This window comes from Canis lupus, chromosome 7, assembly GCF_011100685.1.
Source record: "Canis lupus familiaris isolate Mischka breed German Shepherd chromosome 7, alternate assembly UU_Cfam_GSD_1.0, whole genome shotgun sequence".
Taxonomy (NCBI): domain Eukaryota; kingdom Metazoa; phylum Chordata; class Mammalia; order Carnivora; family Canidae; genus Canis; species Canis lupus.
The window spans coordinates 11058854-11081622 of NC_049228.1; the positions used below are offsets into that span (position 1 = coordinate 11058854).

Below are 22769 nucleotides of genomic sequence, written 5' to 3' on the forward strand. Positions count from 1 at the left end.
CAATACCTTTGGCTCCATACTGAATCAGCCAAGGTCATAAAAAACATTGCTGACAGTAATTTTAGTTTACAATCCATTTTGTCTTGGGGGGAAAAGTACCTGTTCCCTATAACCTGTTTTGATCTGCAGATCCTTGCCAGGCTTTGGAAAATCTGGTCCCTGCTTGGGATCCCAATGTGATTGTTTCTAGAGCCAGTTTCCTTGGAAGGTAACTTTATTTGGGATAATCTGATCTGGCCAATACCTCCGAGATACTCTTTTCCTGAGAAAGGAGGGGAAGGGTATCTTTTGCCTGTAAATGTGCTAATTTGGTGACATCCAATAATGGACAAATGAGTTAGAAAGATTTGTAGGAGAGTGTTCAGTGAAGAGTACAGTTCTTGGAAATTGTAGAATGCTTCTTAATTCCTCTTCTTTTGTGTTTTGTTATAGGAATATAAGGTTGCATGACTTGGGAATGGTTATATTCTTTTGATATCAATAAGCCTTTTTATTCTTTCTTTATTTTTTAAAAATATTTTATTTATTTATTCATGAAAGACAGAGAGAGAGAGGCAGAGACACAGGCAGAGAGAGAAGCAGGCTCCATGCAGGGAGCCCGATGTGGGATTCGATCCTGGGTCTCCAGGATCACACCCTGAGCTGAAGGCAGCGCTAAACCACTGAGCCACCCGGACTGCCCAATAAGCCTTTTTAACTAGGTGTGAATCAGCTATGGTAGGAGATGTATGTCTGAGAACCTATTTTAGTGTTAGGTCATCACGAATGGAATGATACAGAGGTCTTTTGTTATCATCTGGAAAAGAAGGGGAGGAGCATTATTATTAGGAATGTGTTTTCTTCGGATAGTGTTCTAGAATCTGGAAAGCTGTTCAGGGTAAAAATGTGGTAAAAAAAAGAAAAGATATTACCTAAAACTAGGATGAGTTTGTAATTTATTGTCCAAACTGGATCTCACACTTCTGAGAAGTAAAGAGGATGCTTTAATAAGTATAGCAAGACCGGGGCTGCCTCTGGCACAGTGGGATGGTATGGGCCTCCCTACCTAAAGCAGTTGTTCCAGGGTTTACCTTTGAAGTTTCCAAAAGATGCATTTTCCTTGGAAGGATTTATCTTTTAGGAATATGCTTTTATGAGAGAAATTGGGGGCAACTTTTTTTTTGTTAAAAACCCCAGAAAAGGACAGCCTGGGTGGCTCAGCGGTTTAGCGCCGCCTTCAGCCTGGGGTGTGATCCTGGGGACCTGGGATCGAGTCCCATGTCGGGCTCCGTGCATGGAGCCTGCTTCTCCCTCTGCCTGCTTTACCCTCTGCCTGTGTCTCTGCCTCTCTCTCTCTGTGTCTCATGAATTAATAAATAAAATCTTAAAAAAAAAAAAAAAACCTAGAAAAGACTTATGCTACCTAAAAGTAATACTGACATTTTATCCTTTCAGCGCATAGTTCAGTTTTCTAACTGCATTACCATCTCTGGAACATGCTGTGATCCATGAAGAATGCAAAATGTGGAACTAGAAAAGCTGTTAATGGTTATGTTTTTTACTCCCTCCCTTTAAAAGCCTTTTTGCCTGACTAATTAATCCTGCTGAAAGACACCTTGTTGACTAATACAGATCACAGTGTCAGCTTGCAAATTCATTGTTTTTTGAGAGGGGAAATGACTTTTAAATATCATGAGATTGTCTGGCATACTGGGGAAGTGGAAGATACACTTTCCTACCAAAAGGTCTGCAAGCCCCTGAGATAGCAAAGGGAGAGGGCCTCTCCTAGCAAAAGAGCAGAAAAGCTGGCAGCCGGCCAAGCCCCACAGGTACACAGTGAAATGGAGGGTTGTAGAGGGATTGTGGTGGCAAGTGCTTGTGGTTTGGATTTAGAGCCAAAATGTGAGGAAGTGATTCACTCTATAACAACTCCTCTGAGTGCAGTATTTTAAATGATGTTTCAAAGGTGTATTCATTTTTCATACTTGTGATTTAGTTTGCCAGTGCAATGAGCCAGAGGGGCAAATCTTAATATATAGTCTGCTGTTTCAAGGTCCTTCAGTAGTTAGAATGACATGGCAAGTATATCACCTCTCAGAGAACAGATGTAGAGGCTAAATGATCATTATTTTTATTAGTACCATAAAAATGCAATCAACAGGTCTTAATTTACCTTGAAGGAAAGTTTTCTGAGGAAAACATAAAGAGCTGGATTAATGTTTTTTTTTTTTTTTTTAATTATCATTATTTGATAGTGGGATAGAGAAAACTCCTTTAAGGTTTCATAAAACCAATAATTTGGTAATTAACTGGTAAATATATTTTATCTAATATGAAATTGAAAATTATAAAATTATTCAGTAGGTTTTTAGATAAAAAAGTTAATATTGTTTTATGTTTTTAAAATGAAGTGGTCACTCTTTATCTCCTTTGTCCGGAGAAATTAAACTACATATATTTTTAAAGATGAAAGAAGATTGACTTGATTGTTAACATCTTATTTCCTTTTTAAACTTGCATCTTTTCATTTGATTAAACTTAGCTATGAAGTTACTATGACATTTGTGGAAATCTGGCCAAAATGGTGCATGGGAATTGAGCTTCTTGACATGTTTCTCTCATCTGTTGGCCTGTTTGAAGGATGTAGTTGCTTTACTGCCATGCTGGCCTTTATATTGGAGCCTTTGATGTTGGTAGACTCTCATCTGGTAACCTGTGTCATTTCCTCTTCCTAATACGTTGCTTGACTTCCTTTGCAGTTATGGGAGGGACATTTTCCAGGTGTATGCAGCAAACAAGAGAAAATAATTAGGTGATCATAACCACAAATACAAATTGAGAGATCAGCTTCTTGTATGTAGATCTTAAGAGCGAATGTTCTTAAATGTCTCCTGGAATAGCCAGATCTACTTTTTTTTTTTTTTGGTAGTAAATTGTGGATTAAGAGCTCCATGGGGCTCACTTGTGGCAATTGTAGACACAAGAAAGGATCTATTAAGTTGTCTTGAAGTAGCCATTTTAGAGTAAATGAAATGTACATTTTGATAATAGCATCTATTGCTGGTCTGTGTAAAGGATCTCTAAAATCGCCTTCAGTTCAAGATTTGTGTTTTTATTTGATGGGGGAATTCGTTAAAGCATGAAGATTAGAGTTAAACTGTATTAAATTGAATAATGTTGATGAGTTTTAAACTCTTAGGGGAGACTAATTGGAAGGGTGTATAGTTATTTAAGTTTGAAGAAAATCATCTGTATCAATGTACCATTTCATAATTATGATTTTTTTTGTTATTTGTATTATTTTTGTTTAGTTGATTTAAAGTTGATGCTTTGAATTGGGATCATTTAAAAAAGGAATATTCTTCAGTAGATTGGCTACTTAATAGCCTAAATCTATTTTTCAGACGAACTTAAAGTCTACCCACTACATGGAGTAGTGTAAAATGACAAAATCTAGAAAGCCTAATTAAAAGTCATTTAAATTTAAAGTAGAATTTAATGTGAATGTCCACTAGGTGGCACCATGAGAACTCTAAATCTAGTTACTCTGATTATTTTAGGCCCTCCTATATTATGAGAGAAGGCTTATTCACTTTGAAGTTCTTTTTTCTCTTAAGTGCTTATCTACTTAACTGTTATTCATTGTCCCTTATTAGTTGAATTTTATTTGGTGAGGGAGCTTAAATAGGGAAAAAGGAACGGATCATTATTCTCAAGATAAACACAAATGAGAATGTGTCATTCTAAGTGTGCATGTAAAACAAATGATACAAATTATAAATATTGACTCTTAAAAACCCTAGGGCTATTGAGGATAATGTTGTGTATTAGGATTTTAGGGCTGGGGGGGAATAAAAAAATCATAATATGTCATGGAAAGTGTTTTATTTATTTTTATTTTTTTGTTTTTGTTTTTGTTTTTTTTTTATTTTTATTTATTTATGATAGTCACACAGAGATAGAGAGAGAGAGAGAGGCAGAGACATAGGCAGAGGGAGAAGCAGGCTCCATGCACCGGGAGCCCGACGTGGGATTCGATCCTGGGTCTCCAGGATCGCGCCCTGGGCCAAAGGCAGGCGCTAAACTGCTGCGCCACCCAGGGATCCCGGAAAGTGTTTTAGAGTAGAAAGAATGATATAGATAAATCCCTTACTCTACAATTAAAAATTGGAATTTCAGAGAAGTAAAGCCGTGTGCCTAAGGTGGTCCAAGCACTCCAACTATTCAGCAGCAAGTATATTTTGAAAGGGGAGATTTAATTTTATGGAGAGGGAAGCAATGAGAATACCTATTTGTTATAGAAAGCTCAGTATGAGCTACTTGAGTGCTGGGTAGCAGGTTTGATTTGCAGAGGAGATTATGGAGAGTAGCAACATAAAAAGTTCATTAGGTAGAAAGGGAAGCCAACTCAGGGATCTTTGTTGTTGATAACAGTATTAGGGTTGTAATTTTGATTGATGTGTTGTTTTCTGAGGTTATTCTGTTTTTCACCAAACATGCAGTAGATATTCTGATGCTCTTTTCATAACATTTTTAAGGGTGAAGCAAAGACTTGTCCTCAGGACATTATAAAAATGTGAAACATCAAAGGAATGGTACTTTTTCATAATAGCAGTTATTTCTAAATGATAAGTTGGTAATCAAATACTGGAGTCTTAATTAGCATCAAGTTTTAGATTTAGATAGTCATCTAAAATCATATTTATAAGGGCTTGTTTCTTAATGGAGATTGATATGTATGTCTTCTACCTCAGGGTGACCTTTGTTCTGCTGGCTAGATATTTTGCTTTGTGTGTGAAGCATGAGTCATTGCTACTAGGAAAAGTAGAAATTCCCTTTCGTTGACTGAACCTCAGTGCTCAGTGAAAGCTATCAGCTAATAATAATGAGGCCATGTATTTTATATATAGTTGACCATGACAGACCACCTGTTGTTCTAAAGGAAACTGATCTCTTTTTGCAGATGGTCTTCAAATACAGATTTCTGATAGTTTATAGTATAAAGATTTATTCTATAGCAACTCAACCTTTTCCCCTGGTGCCTGTCTTTCAGAGGTGGTGTCCTAGACAGATTTCACTAGACTGCCCTACTCTGAGCAGTTCAAAGCACAGAAGGTGAGGGTAGGTAGGTGAACTGGGATGCTATATAAACCCCTCATGTCTGTAGCTGCTTTTTAACCGGTCACCTGGGGCCCTCTAATAGCCCTGAGACTTGAATCTCTGTGATATGAACCTGGAGGCAGAACGCTTTCATAGAACCTTTGACTCTTCCCCCTCCCATCTCTTCCCAAAAAGGCTTAGGTTTTTGTCTTGATGGTGTTGGTGAAGCATGTACCTTTTACTCTCATGATGGCTCCAGAGGGCCCCTTTAAACATGGATTGACTTCAGGTTGGTTTCACTTTTGACAAAGAGTCTCTGAATTGTCAATTGTTGCCCTGCCTTATCCACAACGTTCTTCCTACTCGGCCCAACTGAGAACCTCTAGCTTGTTTGCTGCTCTCTGTATCCTATTCCCTTTCTTTCTGGGTTTTAGGAAGCTTATCTCCACTTCATGCGATGTTTATATGTAGCTTCATATAAAACAGGTTGAATGACAGGTCCATGATTTCAAGACATTGGGCTAGCACTTTATTATGTATTAAGCATATAGGATGAAAGAGCTGGTACTGAGTCCGTGTGTAAATAATGGTTCATTGCTGCGGTGGTGAAAGGGGAGTGTTCTTGAGTTGGTTGGGGAATACTTCATGGAGAAGAAGGGGGTTTTGAAATTGCTTAAATACAGAAGGGAAAGATTTCGGAGAGTGCTGGAAGATGATTAGTTGCAGTGTATGGTTGCGATAAGATAGTTAGGCTTTTCACATCTGGTAGGGTGCATCTTAGGAGGAGAATTAAAGGAAGAAGACAGGTAAGGAAGAAGTGTCAAGGGTTAGTCTGCTTCAAACAGATCTGTCTATAATCATTTTGGTCTTCTCTCAAGTTAGGAATTCCTAGGCACCGGCTGCTGGGTGATTCATACGGGCCTATATTTCATAAATTTTGTCTATATAATATAGATTTATTTACAAGCAAATTCCCAGTTTTAGCCCTTGCTGCTGCTTTGGTATCCTTCAAGTACTGAGGCTTAAGAACTTGCCATACACATATAAGAAATGTGGTAAGAGTCACCTGTAATCCCACCATACAGGGAAAATTACTGTCAGTGTTTAATATACTTCTCTAGCCTTTTTTCCTGTGTTTTTGTTTTAAAATTAGAATTATAGTATATGCATATACTGCTTTACAGTTTGTTGGTTTTGCATAATAGATAATGAATACCTTAGCATTAAACATTCTTCTATAATATAATTTTTAATAGCTGTATAATGTTTTCTCAAAGGGATGGACCATAATCTCCTATTGTTAGGAATTTGTTATTTCCAAATTTTCACTAAATTTTGTGATGGATATTCTTATGTATAGATTTTTTTATCATATCTCTGATTGTTTTTGGTATAAGTTGATGAGTTTCTGGGTAAAAGATATTAGCGTTTTTTACATCTGATATGCATTGTCAAATTGTCCTCTAGAAAGATTAAATCACAAGTCTTTTTGCTTCCCTTTGCTTCTAGTTGAACCAGAAAAATTCCTCACCTAACCTGCTAGTTTTTCTTACTTTGCTTACTTTGAAAGATTCTTCATTTAGAATTGGGTAGAATTTGAAAAGGAAACAATTTGAATATTATTATTTTGTTTTATTATCTGACTTTTTTTCTAGGTATTTTGATAGTCTTACTCTTCTGATCTAATTTTATTTAAGCATGATTTCCCTTGCTAACAAAATACGATTGGAAAGGTAAGAGAGGAAATAAAACTATGTCACTAGATTTTTGTGGTCAAAAGCCAAGAAACTGAGTACACATAATTTTACCCCTTTGCCCTTTGGTATTATTGTTCTTGTTAGAAAGGAAAATCAGGCAAAACATGAAACAGTACAATGTGATAGATGATGTAAAGGTTATAGTGGCAAGACACTGGAGAGCAGACAAAATATCTATAACAACATTTCCTTTCTTTTCTGATTAGCTGTATAAACCAGAACTTATTTTTTTTAAACTTTGTATATTTGTTTATTAATATCAATGGACCAGCTTATATAATGCCCCCATTTAAGGAAATAAATGTGCATTGAAATATATGAAATATTTTTGAATCACTTAAAGAAATCTCATAAGGTTTGTATGTTTCTCGGATAAATAATTTTGTAGATTGCTGTAAAAGATTTGGATTTTGAAAGCTGTCTGTATAGCTGAAATGTCAGAGATTGAAAAGATTTCCACTAGGTCTGAATCTCATCTCAGATTTTGGATTTAATGAAGTCTTTTGCTTTTAGGGAATGAAATGAGCTCTTTATGGACATTCTAAGGATTTGAAAAAAAAAAACCCTGAAAACAGGATATGTTGACAGGGTGCCAAAGTAGTGTCTGAAGCTGATTTGAAATTTGAGTTTAGCTGCCAGTAACATGTTTTTACCCTAACTTATTTTATTTGATATGAAGTAAGCAATTTGAGTCTATAATAAGGGTTGACAAACTATGGCCTGTGGGCCAAATCCGACCTACCACCTGTTTTTATATGACCTACTAGCTAAGAATGGTTTTTATGTTTTAAAATGGTTGGCAGAATTCAAGAGAATATTGTTTTGTGGCATGTGAAAATTATATGGAATTCAAATTTCAGCATCCGTAAATAAAGTGTTACTGGAACACAGCCATACTTATTCATTTACATATTATCTGTGGCTGCTTTTGTACTACAATAGAAGAGTTGATTAGTTATGACATAGATCATATGGCCCACAAAGCCTGAAATATTCCCTGGCCCTCAGAAAAAAAAGTTTGCTGATCCCTGATCTAGCATGTGTAGTCTAATCTACCTTTAAGTTTGACTTTGTATATGATCCTGAAGAAATAATTTTCTTTTCTGAGAAACTTGAAAGTCAATATTCAGTGGTGATACAGATCACATAGTTGTTCCCAAACTTAATTTTTACATAACTCTATTGTCAACCGTATTGAATGATATAGATCAGTAATTCTCAAAGTATGGTCTTCGACCCCTGGGTATCTGGGAGATCTTTTCAGGAGGTCCCCAAGGCAGAAATTGTCTTCATAATAGTCTAGGAAATTATTTGCCTTTTTCACTGTGTTGACATTTGCACGAATGATGCAAAGACAAACGGTCAACTGCTGAATCACCCAGGCATCCCTCCTCACACCTTTCAACCAGAACAACATGACAACAGATTGAGGGCAGGATCAGATGTGGGAATCTAGGCACCTTCTGTTAAAAAGATTTGTAAAAATGTAAAACAATGTCACTTCTCTCACTAAATACTTTGTTTCTGAGAATATAGTTTTTTTGTTTTTTTAAAAGATTTTATTTCATTTGAGAGAGAGAAAGAGCACGAGGTGGGGTGAGGTTGAGGAGAGGCACAGGGAGAGAGAGAAGCAAACTCTCTGCTGAGCAGGGAGCCTAACATGGGGCTTGATCCCAGGACCCAGAGATCATGACCTGAGCTAAAGGCAGAGGCTCAACTGACTGAGCCATGCAGGCACCCCAAGAAAGTAGTTATTTTTAATAAAAATTATATTAATGGAGTGCCTGAGTGGCTCAGTCGGTTGAGCATCTACCTTTGTCTCTGATCATGGTCCTGGGGTCTGGGATTGAGTCCTGCATCGGGCTCCGTGCTCAGCGATGAGTCTGCTTTTCCCTTGCTCTCTGCCTGCAACTCCCCCTGTTTATGCACTCTGTCTGCATGTGTCAAATGGATAAAATCTTTAAAAAAAATGATATTAATATGTAATGGACTTCAGTGTTTAAAAAATTTTAGTCTAATTATTAAGAGTGGTAAATTTTACAGGTATAATCCACAAAAACAAAAGTTTTTTGAGGTTCTCAATTATTTAAAGAAGGTAAAGGGAGGTCCCAAGACCTCATGCTCATTTACCATGAAGTCAGTTCTATGAAATGGGAGAAAGAATTTTCATTGCTCAATATTTCAATACCACCTATTTATTAATTTTCTGTCAGAAAACTAAGAGGCAAATATAGACCAAACCTCTCTCCAAAAACATGTAGAAGAGATTGAAACAAAGATTTCTAAAAATTTAGTCCTTTTAAAAAAAAAACACAACTAAATGGCATACATTTTCCAGATATGGATGATTATCTAAAAGCACACCTCTGAGGGTACATCGTATAATAGTTAAATAATGATTATATAATTACTATAATAGTTGTAATTGAATGATAGTCTATTATGCTTTATATGCATTAACTCTATTTCTAAAGTCGTACATAATAAGTAATATTATTAAGTGACTCACTGTTGGTCACATAGTAAGTTTTAAGAGCTGGGATCCAAGCACTTGGTTTTGTCTTACCCTGAAGCTCTTATACTTTTCCCTTTATCATAATGATGTTGTTACAAGACATGTGGTAAAGCCACTTCTTTTTTACAAGAAGACTAGATAAAGACTTGCCTTTGGTTTTAGTGTGATAATTAAGGCAAAGGAGATTGGTTTCTAGAGCTACATTGAATGCAGAAATGAACGAAGTAAGCAGAAACAAATTGCCAGGCCCTGATCTCTATCAGGCAATGACAGCCTTCCTAATCGACTTGGATAGTATGAACAAATGAATAGTGTGATTTACATTCTTTTTGGATAATCCTTAATTTAATATCTATTTACTATTGTGATCATATTTCTAGGTTTCTCCAGTGACAGTGATCTGATATCTCTTACTGTTGACGTGGATTCTCTTGCTGAGTTAGATGATGGAATGGCTTCCAATCAAAATTCTCCCGTTAGAACTTTTGGTCTCAATCTTTCTTCGGATCCTTCAGCACTAGGGGCTGTTGCTTCTGACAGTGAACAGAACAAACCAGAAGAAGAACGAGAAAGTCGCAGCCTCTTCCCTGGCAGTTTAAAATCTAAGCTTGGCAAGAGAGATTATTTGGAGAAAGCCGGAGAATTAATAAAGCTGGCTTTAAAAAAAGAAGAAGAAGATGACTATGAAGCTGCTTCCAATTTTTATAGGAAAGGAGTTGATTTACTCCTAGAAGGTGTTCAAGGTACCATTTTATCTGTATTAATATGTTTTGGAATGTTATGTTGGTGCCTGGAAAGAAAAGTATATACATATAACTATAACTTGTGTAAAGTCCCATGTAAAATTAAGACTGAAAATGAGAAAATACTGAAGATTAAATGGCCTACCTTTGGGGGGCACCTGGATGGCTCAGTCAGTAACCTCTGACTCTTGATTTCAGCTTAGGTCATGTAGGACCTTGGTGTCGTGAAATGGAGCCCCCATCCATGCTGGGCATGGAGTCTACTTAGGATCCTGTCTTGCCCTCTCTCCCTCACCTCCTAGGCCCATTCATGTGCATTCTCTCTCTTTCTCTCTCTCTCTCTCAAAAAAAAAAAGACCTATATTTGGGTATATACCTTCTTCTTCTTTTTTTTTTTTTTTTTAAGATTTATTTATTTATTTATTTATTTGACAGAGAGCCAAAGAGCACAAGCAGTGGGAATGGCAGAGGGAGAAGGAGAAGCAGGTTTCCTGCTGAGCGGGGAGCCTGACATAGGGCTGGATCTCAAGATCCTGAGTTCATGACCTGAGCCAAAGGCAGGTACTTAATCGACTGAGCCACCGAGGTGCCCCTGGGTGTATACTTTTAATTACATGAATGGAAGACAGTATCAGAGCTGCTTAACTCTCTACTTTGATCAATTAACCAACAAAAACAGGTCTTAAAAAAAAATCAAATCTCCACATCTCTTGTATGAATAATAATCTATTTTTTATGATGTGGCTAGTGATCACGAGCCTTCACCTCTCTCAGGAGTATTCACAGAGATTCTTTAGTGCATTTACTCTTGCTCGCCTGAAGAGAGGGGATGAAATGTAAAGGTTCTTGATTTGCCTACTGTTCTGTTCTTTGTTAGTTGCCATAAATTCTCAGCTAATTACTAGGGTGAATTGGGACATTAAAAGCTGAATGTTTCTGAATGTCTGTAACTAGGACTTAGCTTTTTTTTTTTAAGCATCAGATTTTTGTTTATAGTCATTTGTCTTTTCCTTATAGAAAGAGTGTGAAGCATACTGCAGTTTCATGATTTTCTGGACACAATAATCAGACGTTGATAGGACCTTCTTCCAATGGTTTGCTTTCTACAAAATCATCATTTTTCCTGTGGTTCTATGAGCTTTGACTTGTTAGTGCTGTTCAGATTACTATAATCTCCTGTAGCACTAACTCTTTTCCACCCTCACTGTGCTTGGTGTCCTGTAGTACAGAGCCTTCTGTTTTATTAGAGTATGGACGTTCGATCTTCTAATGTGGTAAAAAATGAGTACTTGGCTACGTGGACTAGAAAAGGGAAGTGGGTGTAGTGGCATCATTGCTTTTTAGCCAGAATTTTGACTAATTCTCTTGTTTTTAGCCCTTACTCTGATTTCCATAGCTACCTAGTGCTACCAGTTCCCAAACTTTGGGAGATTTACAGTGTAATATTAGGCAATTTTCTTTGAGTTTCCCAAGTCAATAACCATTCATCTGTCTGTTACCTAGCTTGTAAAATGTTGCTGCAGTTTTCTCTCTTAATCTCTTTGTCCTTTTGGGCTTTTGCCTTAAAAATAAGTCTTTTACTGCCACGTTAATGGAGTTTCAAGAGAGAGCACTTCTCATGGTTTGACTGATACGTCATTTTGATACAAATTTTTGTTTCTCAAGTAATGTCATAGGGTTTTTTGTTTGCTAGTAGAGCATTCTGGTCTTTAAAGATCTACACGTTTTTCTTTGTCTTACCTCATTTCGGGTTGACAGTTTAAAATCGGGTTGAGTTGCATTTAGCTTTAATATTTTCCCTTTTCTTTTTAGATCATTTTGTGCTAAAAATTCACTTGTGTTTAACTGACACGGATATATCAGCGTGATATTTTTCTGTCTTAGTTATTTGCATTTAAACTTCGAGCACTTCGTAATGTTACCACTTGATGGCACCAGAAAAATAAAAATCTTTACTTCAAAATGAGAATTATGGATATATATATCAGCAAATAACAAATATCATTTAAGATATTTACTTTGTGATTATATGGTGAATTATTTCTCACTAGAACTTGATACCAAATCTACTAGACCTCTGTCTCAAGGAATGTTACCATTTATATATGTTTTTCCTATTTAACATATCCCTGTCTTTCTGAAAGCACAGTATCTGTTCCAGCCATGGATTGGTTTTAGTTGTTCTTGTGCCATCAAATCCAAAAAATTATACTTGACTAATTGCTTTTAGCCTTTTGTTATTTATTCATTCTGTGATCAATTTCTTTATACAAACTGTGGGAACCACAATCACAGAATTCTAATTTTTAGTCAATATGTAAAATAACCTTTGCTTTAGTTCTTTTTTTTTTTTTAAGATTTTATTTTTATTTATTTATGAGAGTGAGAGAGAGAGAGAGAGAGAGAGAGAGAGGCAGAGACACAGGCAGAGGGAGAAGCAGGCTCCACGCTGGGAGCCCGACTCGGGACTCAATCCCGGGATTCCAGGATCGGGCCCTGGGCCTAAGGCGGGCGCCAAACCGCCGAGCCACCCAGGGATCCCCCCTTTGCTTTAGTTCTTATGCTTATGTTTTAAACTATGTGTCACATGTAATGTCAGGGCAGTGCTTTTGGTTGGTATGTAAGTCACCACCTAACAGACATATAGACATTATTGGTTAAACTTCCCCCCCCCCGTTTTATTGAGATACAATTGACATATAACATTGCACTAAAGGTGTACATGATTTGATACCTATATATATATTATGAAATGATTACCATAATGAGTTTAGTTAATTAGCATCCTTCCCCTCACAAAGTAACAATTTTTTTTCTTCTTATGACAAGAATTTTTAAGATCTACTCTTTTAGCAATTTTCAAATATGTGATAAGGTATTTTTAAACTATAGTCCCAATGTTGTATATTACATCATGGGACTCGTTAATCTTGTAAATGGAAGTTCGCACCTTTTGACTACCTTCTTCTACTTTTCTCACACCCCTATTCCTGCCTCTGGTAACCTACCAATCTTTTCTATAAGTTTGGTTCTTTTTAGATTCTACCATAAGTGAGATTGTATAATATTTGTTTCTCAGAGGTATTTTACTTAGCATAATGACCTCAAGGTCCATTCATTTCACTAATGGCAGGATTTCCTTCTTTTTTATGGCTGAATAATGTTTCTGTGTGTGTGTATGGACACACACACATATATTGTTTTTTTTTCTGGAATTTAATGGTTTCAGGTCTTATGTTCAGGTCTTTAATTTTAAGGTCTGTGAATTTTATGCAGATGTTCAGGTCTTTAATTTTGAGTTAATTTTTTGTGTGTGGTGTAAAATAGGGGCTTAGTGTTACTTTTTTGCAGGTAGCTGTTCATTTTTGTCAATACCATTTATTGAAAATATTATCCTCCCTAGTGTATATTTTTGGTTCCTTTGTCAGAAATTAATTGACTGTATATGTGTGGCTTTATTTCTGTGCTCTGTATTTTGTCCCATTGATCTAGGTGGCCAGTACCATACTGTTTTGACTCCTGTAGCTTTGTAATGTAGTTTGAAATCAGGAAATGTGATGCTTCCAGCTTTGTTCTTTATTCACAGATTGCTTTCGATATTTGGGGTCTTTTGTGGTTCCGTACAAATTTTAGGATTTTTTTTTTCCTACTTAGGTGAAAAATGTTATTTCCTACTTGGGTGGAATTTTGCTAGGGATGAATTTTGGTAGGAATTGCATTGATAGGGAAGCTATAGATTGGATTGGGTAGTATGGACATTTTAACAATATTAGTTCTTTCAATCCATGAGCATGGGATATCTTTCCATTTATTTTTGCCTTCAATTTCTTTTATCAATGATTTGTAACAGATTTCATGTTATTAATTCTAACAGTTTTTTTGGTGTAGGGTTTTTCGTATATAATATCATACTACCTGCAAATAGAGACAGTTTTACTTCTTCCTTTCTGATTTGTATGCCTTTTATTTCTTTTTCTTGTCTGATTGCTATGACTAGGACTTTTGTAGTACCATGTTGAATTAAGTGGTGGGAATGAGCATCGTTGTGTTGTTCCTGATCTTAGAGGAAAAGCTTTCAGCTATTTACCATCGAGTGTAATGTTGAGTATGATGGATTTATTCTTTAATTTGTGGGGAAATTGGGGGCTCTAGCTTGTGAACTGACTTGATGTTTGGGTAGAAGAGATATTTTCTTCAGGAAAGTTCGTTTTAGTAGGGTAAAGTTGTTACTGAAACATCGCTATAACCATAATGCCTATGCATCATTTTAATTTAATTCTTGCTATAAGAATGGTTACCTGTTAGGAAAAAAAAATAGAATTGTTATCTGTGACCTTGGTTTGGTTTGATATGCTTTATAATAAATTTATTATTTCTGGATATCTGATAATCTAGAGAGAATGATCTTTCAGAGCTAAGTAGGAGTGCTTTATACAAGGTTCTTATGATTTGGCAAATTTTGTTATTCTAAATACTAACTATTCATCCTAATTAAAGTATTCATCCTAAAGGAGGTTATCTGCGTTGTTTGTAGATCTGATAAAGATGGCTTAATGTTTTTTTTACTTAACTGGTGTTTGCACAGCTGAGACTAGAGGCAGAACGCAATAGCACCAGTTCTGTTTGCCCATCCAGGAGAGAAGGAGCATACCCCGATACTGGTAACTTTGAATTCTCCTTTTGAATCTGACACTTATTTCCTCAATCTAGGAATGGCTCTTAAAATTAAGGTGCCTTCTGCTCTTCTAAGTATCAGGTCTTTATGTGCTTAAGACAGAAAATCCAAAAATCAAGATTGAAGGAATCAACTTGAATCTTTGAAGAGAATGTTTCCAATACATTTCCTTTCACTTCTGTCTTGTTTGTTTTTGCAATGGCCTGGTATGATTAATCTATATTCTGAGTGTTGGTTTTCTAGAATAATTATGGGAATGTAGAATGGCAAATGGATGACATAAAGGCATTAATAAAATATTTAAATAACAGCAATAATTTATTGTCTATTAGATGCCTGTCATTGTACAAGGGGTTTTTCTTAACATATTTTTAACCCTCGGAACAAGCCTATAAGCTGAACTATGACTGGTCATACTGGGCTTTGTCTAAGGACACCAAAATTTAGAGGGTGCAAACATTTAATGTAATGATTCTAGAAGCTTGGCACCTAGTTAGCAAGAATAATTATTTAAAACAGGAAGCTACCAGATGGCGAGCATTGTTAGTAACACCCATCTGTGGGCTACATTATGAATTACAGAGTTGATTTGAGAACTGGTTTTGTTTGGTTTGTTCTAGGTGCCAAAATTGCTGGCTTATTTGTTTGTAAGGTAGATACTGTAATCCCCATTTAATAGGTGGAGAAAACTAAGACTTGTATAAAGCAAGCAATTTGCTCCATTAATACAAGCCACTAAGAGTTTCAGTTTTAAATCTGGGTCTTTCTGAGTTCAAATCTTATCTTGTTTCCACTGTGCCATGTTACTTCTTAAACATTTCTTCTCTAATTATAGTAGCTTTTTAAAATGGAGAAGAAACAAGTCTTCAGAGAGTATCAAATATTTATAAACTTTATTTTGAAATTCATTCTTTTCCTTCCTTTGATTATTTGCTTATTCAGCCATCTATTCATCCAATTGAAGTTTCAATAGGTATGTACTGGGTGTTGTGATAGTGACTATAAAATGGTTTTTAAATATAGAATTGAATGATGACCCTTCAAAATAAGATCTCTTTTCTGTTTCTTTTTAAATTTTCTGCATATATTATAAATCTCACATTGAAAAGTATTCCTGGATGCTGTTGATATGTAAGTTTTCTATGATTGTTCTTGTGGATATTTTTGACCAGTGGGATAACTCTGAAGATATTATGAAAGTATTGTCTAGTCCACTTAATTTTAGGGATTGTCCACTTAACTACAAAGTATGGTATAGTATAAGGCTAACAACACTGAAAGCTGTAATTTTAATAGGCAGTGGTGGTATAATCATACTGTCTTCTAATGCATTGGCTCTTAGCTGTTTTGATTTATGATCTTCTGTGGGAACTTTGTTCTTTTTCAATATTATTTTGATTGGGTCCCCTTACAACTCTATATAAATTGAAAATCACCATTTTAAAAAAATGAGCTAAAGTTGATTTTATTTACTTTTTAATTTTTTCTTTTAGAAAATCAGGTTTTCTGTTTCTGCAAAAAAGGCTGTTTGAATTTTGATAGGGATTTCATTAGATTTGTAAATAAATATGGAGAGTATTACCATCTTAAAAGTATATTCTAATCCATGAACACACTGGATGTCTTCCCATTTATTTAGATCTTTAATTTCTTTCAGGAATGTTTTGTAATGTTTTGTAATTTTCAGTGTATGTTCTTCACTTTCTTGGTTAAATCTATTCCTAGGTATTTATTCTTTTGATGTTATTGTAATTAGAATTGTTTCATTAATTTTCTTTTTGGATTGTTCATTCCTGGCATTATAAACACAACTGATTTTGTATTTTTATCTTGTATGTGGCAGCTTGCTGAATTCATTTATTAGCTGTAGTAGTTTTTTGGTAGATTCTTTGGGATTTCTATAAGATTATGTTCTCTGTGAATAGATGCAGTTTTGCTTGTTCCTTTTCAATTTGGATGCCTTTTTAAAAAACCTCTTCTTCTTGCCTAATGCTCTGGTTAGGACTTCCAGTGAAATGTTTAATAGCTCCAGTAAAAGCATGAATCACATGCCTTCACCTCATTTTTCTAGCTAGGGAATAACCTAATTAGGTATAGGTTATTTATTCATCCCTGCAAAGGAGCGAGTCATCCTTGGCTTGTTCTGGATTTCAGGGGGAAACCTTTCCATCTTTTATTATTGAGTATGATATATTTTTTAAAAAAAGATTTATTTATTTGAGAAAGAGAGAGTGAGGGAGGGGCCGAGGGGGAGAGGGAGAGAATCTGATTCCCCTCTGAGCGTGGAGCTCCACCATGACCCTGGGATCATGACCTGGGCTGAAACCAAGGGTCCGATGCTTAACCAACTGAACCACCCAGGCACCCCTCCTTTGAGTATGATGTTAGTTATTTTTCATATGTACCCTGTATCATGTTGAAGAAATTCCCTTCTATTCCTAGCTTTCTGGATGCTTTTATTATGAAAGAGTGCTAGATTCTGTCAAATGCTTTTTCTACTTCAGTTGAGATGATCATGTATCTCCCCCCACACCCCTGCCCTTCGTTCTATTAATGTATGGTATATTACATTGATTTTCTTTACCTTTGCATTGCTGGAGTAAATCCCACATGCCACAGAGATTTTTTACCTTATATTTAAACCTGATTGTGCTCTTAATATCTCTTGTATATTTGGTTCATCATTGTAATATAGTTGGAAAATATGGGCTGCTCGTTGAAGTATGAACCTGCTTGTCCATTTTAATCTGTAAATCGCAATTTTACTTTTCAGAGAGCAGTACTAAACAAACATAGAATTCTTTTTAATTAAAGCTTTCCACTACCTTTTCTGTTTTTTTTTCTTTTCTGTTTTAAAATAAAACATGTGCTCTTCTCTATAATTCAATAAATTGAATAAATAAATTATGATTCAATAAATTGCTTTAGCTGAGGAATTTTTAGATCTTAACTGTTTTGAAACTGGCTAGATGAAAGCATTTTAAAACGGTAAAACTCAGATTTTAAAAATAGAGATTTGAAAGTCGTTTTTATGTTGCCTATTCTGTTTTCCTGTCCCCATCATTACCGTGTGTGTATGTGTGTGTGTGTGTGTGTGTGTGTTTCCTTTAATTATCTAGGAAGTGTCTGTAACAGGAAAAACCAGGTACCAATGCAGTGTTCTTAGAAGGAACTATTTCATAGGTTCAGGGAAAAGATGCCGTAGACTGAATGTGTCTTCCCAAAATTCATATTGAAACCTAATCCCCAGAGTGATGGTATTTGGAGGTGCGGCCTTTGAGAGATGATTAGGCCTTGAGGGTTCTGCCCTCATGAGTGGGATTAGTGCCCATTGGAGACCTCAGAAAGCTGCTTTGCTCCTTTCACCACGTGAGAAGGCATAGTGAGAAGGCATAGTGAGACGGTAGCCATCAATGGACAAGGAAGCCAGCACCAGATAGCAGATCTGTTGGAATCTTGCTCTCGGCCTTTGAGCCTCTAGTCCTGTGAGAGGTGCATTTTTGTTTATAAGTTCCATGGTATTCTGTTCTTACAGCCAGAATGAAACTAAGAGAAGACTTTAGATTCTCTGGTTGTGATGTTCACAAATGGAGAGACAGTTGCTTTTTAAATTATCCTGTACTCAGATCAGTCCTATCAAATTTTGTGTTATACTGGACTCTTTTAGTTATTGGTAAACAAAACTAGCTCAAAGAAGCTCACGTAGAAAGTGGTGTAGCCCACATAAATGAGTGGTCACATCTGGCTAGATTCAGGTGTTGAAGAACTGTCACAGGGTTTCTATGCTTGTTTGCTCATCTTTATACATGGCCTGTCCTTTTAGTCCCCTTTCTCCCGCTTACTTTGATCTCTGGGTGGTGTGAAAGATAACCTCCTCATCCCATCCCTGGGCAGCTGTAAGTTTACAGAGGTTTTTTTCCTCTGAGTTCTAGAGGAAGAGGGTGTTTTCCCTCTAGCTCCTGTACAAGCATGGGTCACATGCCTTTACCTCATTTTTCTAGCTAGGGAATAACCTAATTAGGTATAGGTTATTTACTCCTCCCTTCAAAGGTGGGCAGAACTATCCCTCATGAACCATACAAACTAAACAGCATAGCTGTAGAATATGAGGGGAGTGGACCAAAATGAGAAAGGATTATTAGGCAGAAACAAAATAAAATGAAAATGTCACCCTCTACTTAACCCTTCCTGACCCCACACTGACCCTTAATATGCTTTCTCCCCCTTCCCTGTTAAAAAATGTTTGTTTATATGTTTTCTCATACATGTTTCTTAGATTTTCTAGGGAACAAGCATCATATCTATTTTTTTAACTTTTAATTGAATTGAATTTACAGAAAACTACATATTGTAAGTATATAGCTTGATATATTTTCACCCGTGGAGCACACTTATGCTACTGGTACCTGGATTAACAAGTAGAACTTGACCAGTACTCTTGAGGCATCCGTATGTTCCTTTCCAATTACTACCTCCCCAGAAGTGATTGCTATCTTGATCTCTAAAGAGCACTGATTGCATGAGATCTGCCTTTTTCTATTCTTACCTCTTGTGAGGGTACTGTTCCAGTTTATGTCTTCTTCTGTACGTCCACCCCTCTTCTGTGTAGTTTCTTTTATCGATGAGGATGGGGGAGTGATTGGTGTTTCTCTTTTGTTTTTATAGGCCCCTTATCTTTGTCTTCTCCTTTCCATTATTCTCTACACCCCTTTACTGTTACATTATCCCTCCCTCTCTTTCTTTCTTTCTTTCAAGATTTTATTTATTTATTTATTTGACACAGAGAGAAAGAGCACAAGCGGGGGAGCAGCAGACAGAGGGAGAAGGAGAAGCAGGCTCCTTGCAGAGCAGAGACGGATCCTGGGATCATGACCTGAGCCTAAGGCAGACGCTTAACCGACTGAGCTACCCAGGTGCCCCCATCATACCCTTTTCTTTAGGGTCTGTTTCTTCCCCAGAAGAAAAGCTTTACTAAGGCTCTCACTTTGGGTTCCACTCACTTTCAAGTCTGTCTTTACATTTATAGGCTGTGTTTTCAAACTGCCAAGTCCCAGTTTATGTTTCATATTTTGGCATTTAATTGGACTTTTTTTTCTGGGGGTGTTTATGTTTCATTTTGTTTTTCTACTGTTCTTTAAGTCCTGTGTACCCTTGTCTACTTTTTTAAGGGATCTGTTAATCTCTCTCTCCCCTGGTTTCTGCATTCATGTGCCTGCAATAGTGGGGCCTTTGGAGCTCTGTTGTAATTTGGTTTATTTCTCTATTTACAGATAATCTAAAAGTCATGGTATTCTTTTCTTAGGAATGCTGAAGGTGTGGGTCATATGTGGTTTTATTTATCCCTCAAATTTTTAATTTGTTTTGTTTTTTGTTTTGAGAGATTATGTGGGGAGATTTGAAAATGGGTGGTTTTCATTATCTTCCAGACTTGAGATGCTACACTTACTATTATTTAAAATTTTCAAAAAAATAAAAAAATAAAAAAATAAAAAAATAAAATTTTCAGTAACTTTTGCATTCCTGAAATAAACCTACTCAGTTGCAATGTGTCTTTTTTTATATATCACTGAGGTTCGTTGCTATTATTTATTCAAGATTTTTGTGTGTTTTTATTTTTCATGTTTATTGTCTTATCTATATATACAAATATATTCATAAATCTATATATGTATTACAAATATATTTACTGAATCAAAAGTAAATTATAGACATCATGGCTTTGACCTGTATGTAAAAGACATTTCCAGAAAATAAGGTCATTCTTTTACATATCCACAGTGTAAATATCATACTTAACAAATTTAAGAGCAATTTTAGGGAAAGGATTTTAATACTGGATTTAATTTCTTTAATAGATATCCAACTGTTAAAATTGTATATATTTCTTCTTTTATCAACTAACTGGTAAGTTGTATTTTTCAAAGAATATGTTTCATACAAATGGTCAAGTTAGTTTTTTTTCTCTGCTCTTTTGCTTTATTTTATTATTCTTATTGAGATATAATTGACGTATAACATTATGTTAGTTTTAGGTGTATAGCACAATGATTTGATATATGTATATATTGCAAAATGATCATAGTAATAAGTCTTGCTAACATCCATCCCCACACCATTGCAATTTTCTTTTTTTTGTGATGAGAACTTTTAAGATATATTCTCTACACAACTTTCAAATATACAATACAGTATTATTAACTATTGACACCATGTTGTACATTATACCTCTGGGATTTATTTAGTTTATAACTGGAAGAACTTTGTATTTTTTGAACCCCTTCACTCATCTGGCAACCGTGAGTCTGTTTTCTGTGGCTCTGAGCTTTTTTTAAAAAGGAGATTCTACATGTAAGTGAGATCACACGGTATTTACTTTTTCTGTGTAACTATTTCACTTAGTATAATGCCTTTAAGGTTCATCCATATTGTTGTAAATGGCAGGATTCCGTTCTTATTATGGCTGAATAATATTCCTGTGTGTATATGTGTATACCACATTTTCTTCATTCATCCATTGATGGACACTTTGGTTGTTTCTGTTTTTGCTATTGTAAATAATGCTACAGTGAACTGGGGTTGCAGATATCTTTTTAAGTGTTTTTGTTTTCTTTGAGTAAATACCTGGAATTGCTGGAACATGTAGGAGTTCTATTTTTAATTTTTTGAAGAGCCTCCATATTGTTTTCTGTAGTGGTAGCACCGATTTATATTCCCACCAACAATGCACAAGGGTTTCTTGTTCTTCACATCCTTGCGAACTCCTGTTATCTCTTTGATAACAGTCACTCTAACAGGTGTGAGGTGATTTCTCGTTGTGGTTTTGATTTGCATTTTTCTGATGATTAGTGGTATGGAGCATCTTTTGACGTATCTATTGGCCATCGGTATACCTTTGGGAAAACCTTTATATAGATTCTGCCCATTTTAATCTTTATTATTTATTTATTTGATTATTTATTTATTCATGAGAGACGGGGGGCGGGGGGGCAGAGACACAGGCAGAGGCAGAAGCAGGCTCCATGCAGGGAGCCCGATGTGGGACTCGATCCCAGGTCTCCAGGATCATTTCCTGGGCTGAAGGCAGGCGCTAAACTGCGGAGCCACCCAGGGATCCCTGATTCTGCCCATTTTTAAATTTTTTGTTAGAGAGTTGGATGAATACCTTAGATATTTTGGATATTAATCCCTTTTATGGTTTGTAGGTATTTTCTCCCATTTGGTATGTTGCCTTTTCATTTTGTTGATGGTTTCCTTTGCTCTGCAGAAGCTTTTCATTTTGATGTCTCATTTATTTTTGCTTTTGTTGCCTTGGCTTTTGGCATGAAACCCTCAAATTTATTGATGGTAGAATTATAGTATCTTTTTATCTTTTTGGTATCTGTTGGATCTTTCCTGATGTTGGTATAATATTTTCATTATCAGTCATATTAAGGATTTACCAGTTTTATTAATGTTATAATATTTATACATTGTTTTCTATTTTATGTATTTCTGTTTCTTTTTCTCCTACTTAACTTTAGGTCTGGTGTTTACTTTTTGAGTTAGGAGCTTACATCTTTGAATTTGGCCATTTTTTCTATATATGTTTAAGTTTATAAATTTCCCACTAAGTACTGCTTTAGCTACACTCCACACGTTTAGATACATCAGATCTTCACTGTTATCAGTTCAAAATATTTATTTTGTCTCATTAGTTTTCTATGGCTGCTCTAACAAATGACCATAAATTTACAACACAAATTATTATTTTGTGGATTAGAAATATGCTATGAATCTCAGCTATAAATCAAGGTATGGGCAGGACTATATTCCTTTCCAGAGACTTTAGGGGAGAATCTGTTTCATTGCCTTTTCCAGCTTCTAGAGGCTGCCTGCATCCCTACCTCCATCTTCTAAGTCAGCAGAGTTATATCCCTTTGACCTTTCTTTCCTAGTTATATCTCACTCTGATTCTCAGCAAGGAAAGGTTGTCTGATTTTAAGGACCTTTGTGATTTGGTT

The 22769-nt window shown here is 35.8% G+C and overlaps 1 protein-coding gene across 10 annotated transcripts in view; it reads left to right on the forward strand.

Annotated features, from left to right (window-relative positions):
* The window catches only part of RPS6KC1 (ribosomal protein S6 kinase C1), a 177422-nt gene that overhangs the window by 52288 nt on the left and 102365 nt on the right, over positions 1-22769 (forward strand). For 7 of the 10 annotated variants that reach the window (XM_038542113.1, XM_038542116.1, XM_038542124.1 and 4 more), the window contains one exon: positions 9732-10094. The exons of 2 other annotated variants lie outside the window; for them this stretch is intronic. In XM_038542113.1, the coding sequence (XP_038398041.1) occupies positions 9732-10094 (363 nt within the window). Of the gene's footprint in view, positions 1-9731; positions 10095-19645; positions 19683-22769 lie in introns of those variants that run through there. One more of the 10 variants, XM_038542122.1, reaches the window with a different exon arrangement.